This window comes from Triticum urartu, chromosome 4A (assembly GCF_056163025.1).
Source record: "Triticum urartu cultivar PI428250 chromosome 4A, HENAU_Tu73, whole genome shotgun sequence".
NCBI classification, from domain to species: domain Eukaryota; kingdom Viridiplantae; phylum Streptophyta; class Magnoliopsida; order Poales; family Poaceae; genus Triticum; species Triticum urartu.
In genome coordinates, this window is record NC_141876.1 from 192,979,148 (window position 1) to 192,987,747 (window position 8,600).

Consider the following 8,600-nt stretch of genomic DNA (forward strand, 5'->3'; position numbering starts at 1 on the left):
ATCCTCAAATAAAACAAGGAAAAATTACATAGAGTAACAATATTTACCTCATTCATGATGGGGTTGTACACAACTCCAACGGTGGGAATCTTCCCAATGGTGAGGCCAATCGAGACGCACACAAAAGGAAAGCTGAAATATAAAAAAGTGCACAATCTTGGCATAAGAACAGAAAATGCACGATGAAGAAAGGTACTTTGTCTTTTTGACAGATGGCTTTCACTCTTGTACCGACACGCTCTCGCAGCTGGCAAGGTTATTCCGCCGAGTTCAATCGGGGTCGCTGCCTCACCGGAGTCTCACCTCCTCGACCTTCACTAAGGGTGTGGGTTAGTGCAGCCGCTTCTAGGCGCTCATGGATACTGCCGAGAGTCTGACGGCGAGCCAGATTCAAAGGTGACCGCGGGTGAGAGGCGAAAGGAGGAGAAATCCTCATCTCGTCTAGCGACTTTGGGAATTCGACAAGGGAGCTCTGGACAAGCCCTCAGCGCACGACAACCATACAAGTCAACGCCTGTAGCATGCGCTCCTTGTCGCTGGTCACCTCGGTGGCAAAGAGATCGTTGTCAGTATGGATACCCGTTCAGATAGAGGCGGTACGGGCGCTAGGGCTGGGCATTCGGTATAAACCGAAAATTCGGTTTCTACCATTCGGTTATTTCACAAATTCAGTTAGCAAAACCAAAAACCGAAAATGATAGCCCAAAATAACTAACCGAAAATTCGGTTAACCAAATATTCAGTTCAGTTTCTCGGTTTACACCGAACAAATTTGCTTCAAGCATTTGTGCCAGCGGCACACTCTTATAGCCAAGAAAATTTGCCTCGTGTCTTCAGCCAGGCGAGGTGGGACTAAAGGAATAAGGTGTCTCTGGTTGTCTATTCACATGCGGACTAAGCATGCATGCACGTGGTCGGCCCATGGTCAAAGAAAGTTTGCATATTTTTAACAACGTCCAAGTTTGCTAGTGGGCACGCACATGGGCTAGTGGCTGGCTGGCTTGGTCCAGTAGCAATGTCGAGGCCTTGCCCTATAAAAAAAGCAACATCGAGGCGAGAAGGACAGCGCCGTCGCTCCACGCCAGCCTTGCATCTGCGTTCTGACTCTCTGTGTCTCACGTACACGTAGTGTTCGGTTTTGTTTCGGTTAACCGCATTAGAAACCGAACCAACCGAACTTAGTTCGGTTAGTACAAGCAGAAACCAAAATTTCCTGTATTATTGACAAAAACCGAAATTTCGGTTTTTTCGGTTTCGGCTTCGGTCCGGTGTTCGGTTTTTCGGTTTTTATGCTCATCCCTAACGGGCGCACCCGAACCATATTACCCGCCCGAGTGGCTAAGGGGCCCCGAGCCTTGCACCCCACTATGCTCGAATATGCACTTCTAAGCCGTGACAGATCCAGGAATTGAACTTATTAGTGCCCCACATTTAAGGTCTGAACATTTTAACATGCAAATGCAAGTCCTCTCAACCAAAACTCATAAAACTCAAATACAAAGCTAGATGTACTAAAAAATTAACATAACTAATGGTTCAAAATAGTTCAAGACTCTCGACAACTAGGTCATGTAACCACAAAAAAGCACAAAATACAAACATTCCCAATTCTCGACAAATATTCCCTCCTCGCTGCATGAAGCAGCACAAGGTTGTGGAGGAGCTAACTCCACCTTGCTGCTACAATGTGTACAGCACAAGTGTTGAAGGAACAACTTCAACGTGCTGCGCTAGATATCATTCTAGAGACGAATGTAGGCCAATATGGCAGCAGGAGTTCAATCCAGAACTCCTAGAGCACAAGATCTACTCCAAGATCTTAGATAAGAACACCAAGTTCTATTATAGGTAGTGGGGTAAGTAGTCTGGGTACAAAGTAGAGGTGAGGACCTCTATTTATAGGGCTTTGGGAAGCCTTCACATACTTCTACTTATAGCTGGAATACTCTAGAAAACATTATTTAAGTTTCACCATTCTACTCATAGCTACTCACAACTAGAAGACTCTAGAAATCAGTAGGTATGGTAGAAAAGAAAAGAAGTACTACACTAGAGTGGAAGCATCTAGACGTAGCCAAACAAATCTGACATGCGATTTTTTTCCTCATCTAGTGTTCCTCATCACTGCGTCTTTAATTTCTGGAGTAGAATAATTTCCAATTTGTTCTGGAGACCGGAACCAGGTTGAATATCAGCTTGACTAAATCCTTGAATAGAAGTTTGCAAAATGTTATCACGAGAGCCCTCATTACACACTGCAGGTTCAGGAACAGGAGCTCATAAAATGTTTGCATCAGAGGCTTCATTAGACAATTAAGGTTCGGTAATTGGGGGAGTTCCAAATTAAGCAGCAATTGGTTTCATTTTCTTATAGATTCCCTACATTACATCATCACCAGGTTCAATAATTGCCCACAAGACCATAAATTTAAGGTTCATATGAGAAAAAAAATGAATTTGACTGGGTATACCTGTTGGTCGCGCTTGCTGCCCTTGCAAACTGCAACTTCCCGTTTGCGCAAGCTCGATGCCGTGCCACTGCCGCTGCTGCCACCCACGCAGGCCAAGCGGGGGACTATTTATTGTTTTCCCATTCGTCAGGTGCCCGGTGTCCGGCGAGCCGGAGCTACGCATGATTGCGGATTTTTGGGATTGCCTGCTACTTGCTCGACAGTTCTAGGCTATCTAATTTGGGCTGGTTCTAGGCATTTTTTTTGTAAGTGCTAGCCCACGTTTAAAACGAATGGTTTTCCTATTTCATATCTCTATGTCGTCATGTTGTTTGCCTCCTCTTTCAAAACGAATCGGTGTTGGATTTGGCCACCTAGGAAACACATTACACGGCTACCCGGGGCAGCCACCCATACCTGCCCCTACGGTGGCATCACCCTTGGTCATAAGGAATAAGATCAGGAGCGCTTCTTTAGGAATTCTACGATAGCGGGAGGTTTGTACCTCGTAACTGCAGGATAACCTGATTGTATCATATCCCTGGAAAATCAGGACCAAACTACCGACCTAAGACTAGCTATATAAGGGCGGTACCAATCCCCACCAAGGGGACGAAGATATACGGGAGCTCATTTCCACACCCTAGCTCAGTAGATAGGAAAACACAAATGTAATCCTCTGTGATCATCTATAAAGATGGGTAGGAAGGAAGTAGGGCTATTGCCCATCCACGGGCCTAAACCTATGTAAAACCACGGTTTCACCTTCATCACCGACGAGAACCCTTCGAGCACCACCCCTCTCTCTCCACTTCCATGATAAACCTCAGATCTTAAGATCAGCGGACTATTATTCATCAACATTTGGCATCCGCCGTGGGGCCCGAACGGATCTTCGTCACCAACAAACCTTTTCACAAAGCACAAACATACTAACAAAGCGAAAGGTTGGGGCTAGTCCCACTTTGACCCAGGAGGCGTACATCAACCTCGCTCTTCGGGGCGAAAACCTTCTAGTGTCGGTTTGGGTCCTCCTAGATCGTCTCGCTTCGGCACACCCACCCAGGTCAACTTGAGAAGTGGAGGAGGATCTCTTACCGCTGGGGTACCCCATTGGTTCAACATAGTCGATTACCGTTCAGGCAGAAACCCTTGTGGAGAATAAGGTTGCACGCCAAATCCCCTCGCCAGAGAGCTGCCCAGATCCCGCCACACTGTTGTGAATCGGATTGTCATCAGGGAATCGTTTCACCATACATTGGGATTATTTGGAGACCGGTTCATCCAACTCGTAAATCCGAGCCGTGCACCATGTCGGCCTGCACCACCAAACTCCCTCTTGGTGGTTAGGGACCACCACTCCTAGTGGACCGGGGACCGCGCACAAGACTTTGTTCAACCTTCGGATTATCCATTCATCATGTAGCCGATGCTTCAGAATCAAGTCGTCTCTGAAGCCTCTACTCATCATATCCTCTCGACAAGCCTCCTCCAAGATGGTCCTCCATTCAATGTTCTTTTTGCAAGTAATCTGAAGTCACTCCATATACGAAGAAATGAACTTCGCCCTTCGCCCCAAGGACTCACCTTTGCGGGAGATATTCGTCGGGGCGCCTTACCTGGTGGTAAGGCGAATTATCCTCTCCATACGCATGGGATGAGGGAAATATCTGACTACTCCCACCCACGTAAGCGTTATCGAGGTTTGCACAATGTTCATGTCCATCTTGGGTAAACCCACACTTCTCTCGCTATGTGCAATAGTGTTTCATGACCGCCTGTGCCTCGGAACATGGGGACCAAGGGCATGATTACGGTCAAGAGTTCCCTTGGAGCGGTCTCTTGACCGCAAGAAACATACCTTGATTAAGTTATGAGTGACATCCATAACCTCATGAAAGGGTACCAGCTGGGGAATGTCCTACTGACCGAACCTAGGAGTAACTGCTCCAGAGTTTGACCACCAGACCATCGGATAAATCTCACGAAAGAGGACGATATGGTTGTCTAGAAATAAAAGGCTACTCTTCCCAGGCACTGGTCAGGAGATACGGCTCATTGTCGACTCTATAAAAGTTCCAAGAGTCTCGCCTAGGTCAAAGATCTGGCTCGGGGCTCGAAGGTGAAAGATCTCACTTCCGTGACTTCAGTCAACAACGCTACACAAGTTCCTATTTCATAATAACGTGTTCACAATAACCTTACTATACAGAAAATATAAAGACCGTATTCACTATTTTCGGACATGATCCTCTTTTATGCTTCGCCTTTCCATCAGAACCTATCATGGACATTAAGCACTCCTATGTTGGCTCGGCAGGAGCAATGGGCTCCCCTCAAGTCACGAACGAATTATGGCGACCGTCGTCGCCTCTCCACCCCACGTATGTTTTCCCCAGGGACACATAAATGTCAAGGGGTTGCCGAGAAGCCATGGATCAATGAGACCCGTAAGTGCAGCCCGAGCAAAACATTCCAGGTCCTCATAGGAGCTAACCATGGTGTAGTGCATTACCTCGGCACTTCTTCCTCGGATGAAGGAAAAGAAGGTTGAGCATTTCCGACGCTTTTTTCACCTCTAGGGGAAGTTTCTTCGAAAGCGCTCTAGGGTATGCTACCTATAGGTATGGCCCGAGATAAAAAAACTGGGAGATCCACTTTCCTGGTCACAAGAACAAAGTGCCCACCTGAATAAGCCTCCCAGACACAATTGGAGGGACTGGAGAAGGGGAAGAAAACGCTCGGGGTCCTGACCTTTCTTTGCAGATCAAGACAAAAACTTGCAAAGCTCTTGTAGGACACACAAGGACCTCACCAAGCTCGGGGGCAGGAGATAAACATTAGAGACGAAAACAACTTGCTCAATGGTAATTTTATTGCACCAATTCATTAAACACCTAAGGAGTTTTTTCCATAGTGCTTTTCAGGAGAGTACAGAAGCCCACTACTCAAAAGATACATCTAGAACGGAGTACTGATGTCCGGCTAGTTCACAAACTTCTCCACCACTGGCAATAGTTTTTCAACATGGTCACGATGCCCCTCCGAATGAGGTTGGTCTAGCAGCAGACCAATGAAGTCGGGACCAATGAAGCAGATATGCGGATGACACCATGCTCCCTTTTAGCCTAGCTATCAAAGCATTGCCATGGTCCAATTGGTCTAAGGTGATGTATTGTATGAAGATTATTTTTTTAAGAATGTGAGACTGTTGTTATGGGGGTGTCGATAGCGCAGTAGCAAAGGGTTGCTACTCTATTTTGAGGTGATGTCTTATACGAAGATTATTTTTTAAGAATATGAGATTGCTGTTATGGGGCTGTTGATCATGGAGTAGAAGGGCTGCTAACCTTTTACTCCCTCCGTTCCCAAATATTAGACCTTTTAGAGATTCCATTATGAACTACATACGGATGTATATAGACATATTTTAGTGTAGATTCATCCATTTGCTCCGTATGTAGTCCATAATGAAATCTTTGAAATGTCTTATATTTAAGAACAGAGGGAGTAAATTGCAAATCTGCCAATTTTTCGATCTCATACCACGATATTCCTATTAGTGAGAAAGTTTTATGCCTTAACTAAAACCTGTCATGCAATAAAGTATCCGAGCCCTGGAAATGCAATTTTTCTCGTGTTAGGAGGAAGATTGGTTCTCAATAATGTGTGTCTCCCGCCAGTCCCAACTTACACCATGGGTCGCTTTCTGTTAGCCAACAATGTGCACACAAGTTTCAACAAAGTGAGGCTCATTTTTTTTCTAGGAAAGACATACACTCAAACGTAAATACCATACATAGTGAAATGGGCATCTATTTGCAAACCTAAAGACCATGGGGGTCTAGGAGTGCTAAACTCCCAACTTATAGACATTGTTCTACCAAGCAAATTTATATGGAAGATTAGTCAAAACTCTCTAGGTCTACAATTGGATCTCATCAAAGACAGATACTAGAAGGTCCAACTTCTTCACCTCGACTAGGCGTAGGACCCCTTTCTGGAATGGAATCCAGGCCATCAAGCCAATCTTTGATTTAGGAGCAAAGCATCTTGTATGGGACAGGCAATCGACCAGATTCTGGTTGGACAATTGGATTGGTGGGCCCCGCCCCACATCAGATACCGCCGGCTCTTCATCATGGCCTCTGATCCAGAAATGTTAGCCAGCTCAGCAATTAGACAGGGGTCGCTCAACGTCTTGTTTCATCATACCTTTGACCAGGTCGAGGCAAACTTATGGGAGGCCCTTGGTGCCAAAGTTATTAATGCCCTGCTATTGAATTCATCCAACAAAATCTCCTGCGACCTAGAAGAGACTGGTCGGTGAAATCTTTATACGCCAAACTCTCTTCCGACCCTGTTGTTCAGCATGCTAAACTTCTTTGGCAAGCGGCCATGCACATGAAGATTAAGGTCTTCATCAGACAGCTGATTAGGGGGAGATTACCTCGGTTTGCAATATCTTGAAAGTTGAAACACAACGGTCCGAGTGATGGCTCCTATGCCTTGTGCGGTAAGCGAGAAGATAGAAATGATATATTATTTTGCCCAATGGAGAAATTCATGTGGAACTTTGTGAGGGAGAGACTGGGATGATCCTGGAACCCAATCTGTTGCTCTGAGCTCTTGGGCCTTGTCCTGGGTGTTGGGGGTATGCAACGAACAGTCGCATGGCATTGCATTGCAGCCATGTGTTGAGCCTTATGGAATATTCATAACAAATGGCCATTGAAATGATGTTTCCATCCAATCCTGTGTTTAAATGTTCGACCTTCTTTCAGCTTTGGATGCCTCCAGGGAGAATGAAGGACAAGGAAACTTCATTGGATGGGTTACAGAGGCTTATAGATCTTCATGCTACGAACTGAAACGTTCTAGGCACTTCAGGAGCTGCTTAGCCTCTAGTCCTTTTGTGCGAGGTGCATGCTTGATTTGCACTTTGTGCGAGGAGCCGAGGAGTATGTGTTTTGGTTTGTAAGACTTATATGTTACTTTGCCACTGTTTGAGCGCTTTATATAGTATAAGGCCAAGCGCTCCTTGCGCCTTTTGTTCTAAAAAAAGCAAGAAAACAAGGGTCCACAACAGAGTGCGCATACTAGAACATCGTCGTTACCCATGAACGAAATTGGTGGTGCCATCGAGAGGGTCGACTATCCAGGTGGGGTCGTAGGTGAGGTCATCGGTGGAGCCGAGGGCTGCAGACGTCTCCTCGCCGATGAACTTGTGGTCCGGGTAGAGCATCCGGAGGTGGTTGAAGATGAGATCCTCGCAGGCCTTGTCCGTCTCCGTCACCAGATCCACCTGCAGCAGCAACAATCCATAGCACCATGACGACTACGTAGATCGCAATCCAATCAAGGCAGACAGCGGCATCAAAAGGAGGCAAGATGCGTGGGGAAAAGAAAGAGGCGAGAGGAAAGACCTGGCCCTTGTGCTCCACATTCTTGGTTAGGTAAAAGCTCTTGCGGATAATCTGCATAGACCATAGGGTACAAATCGGTCCCAGAATGAGCGAACAGGAAATCGCGAATCCGTCACGAGCAGTGGGCCTGAGAAACAATTGCGGCAGGAGGATGAAGGGACGGATCGAGTTCATGGTATAGGAGGATTACCTCGCCGGCGCTCTTGGCGGCGTCCACCGCTGCGGCCAGGAACTGCTCCTCCGCCATGGCTTCCGAATCTCCCGCCTCCAGACTACGAAGAGGGATTTTTTTTTTTTGAGCTATACGAAGAGGGAATTTGATGTGTACAGGAACGCTCGGCTGGGTGGAGCGCCCTAGGTGTGTAGCCTTTTCATTGGACGCCAATGGCCAGGATCATCGGGTTAGAACTAGTTTGGGTTAGTTTGGAGCTCAAATAAGCTAAAAGTATCAAACAGGAAGGGTTAGAGTAGATTAGTTTCACCAACTATCCCGGTGGAGAGATGCTTATTTGGGTTAGAGTGGATTAGAAAATAACTCTAACTCTAACTGTGTTAGAGTATCCAAACAGGGCCACTGTGGTCTCGGTGAACCAATCATTCGCGTTGGATGCACCTCCCACGCAAACCGCCACCGCGCATGGATTCAAGCATCATAACATCGAATTGAGGTAAGATCTGCACTAAACCTATCATCCCCACCCTCCCATGTCACTCCCGCATCTAA

At 46.5% G+C, this 8,600-nt stretch overlaps 1 protein-coding gene across 1 annotated transcript in view; it reads right to left on the bottom strand.

Moving 5' to 3' along the window:
• Positions 1-8,274, bottom strand: part of VTC4 (Inositol monophosphatase family protein) — a 32,200-nt gene extending 23,926 nt beyond the window's left edge. Inside the window, exons 1-4 of the mRNA XM_087518128.1 lie at positions 8,067-8,274; positions 7,877-7,927; positions 7,568-7,755; positions 48-132 (exon numbers count right to left, since the gene is read on the bottom strand). Of these exons, the coding sequence (XP_087374254.1) occupies positions 48-132; positions 7,568-7,755; positions 7,877-7,927; positions 8,067-8,123 (381 nt within the window). The 5' untranslated portion in view covers positions 8,124-8,274. The remainder of the gene's footprint in view (positions 1-47; positions 133-7,567; positions 7,756-7,876; positions 7,928-8,066) is intronic.
• Between the last annotated feature and the right edge of the window lie 326 nt (positions 8,275-8,600).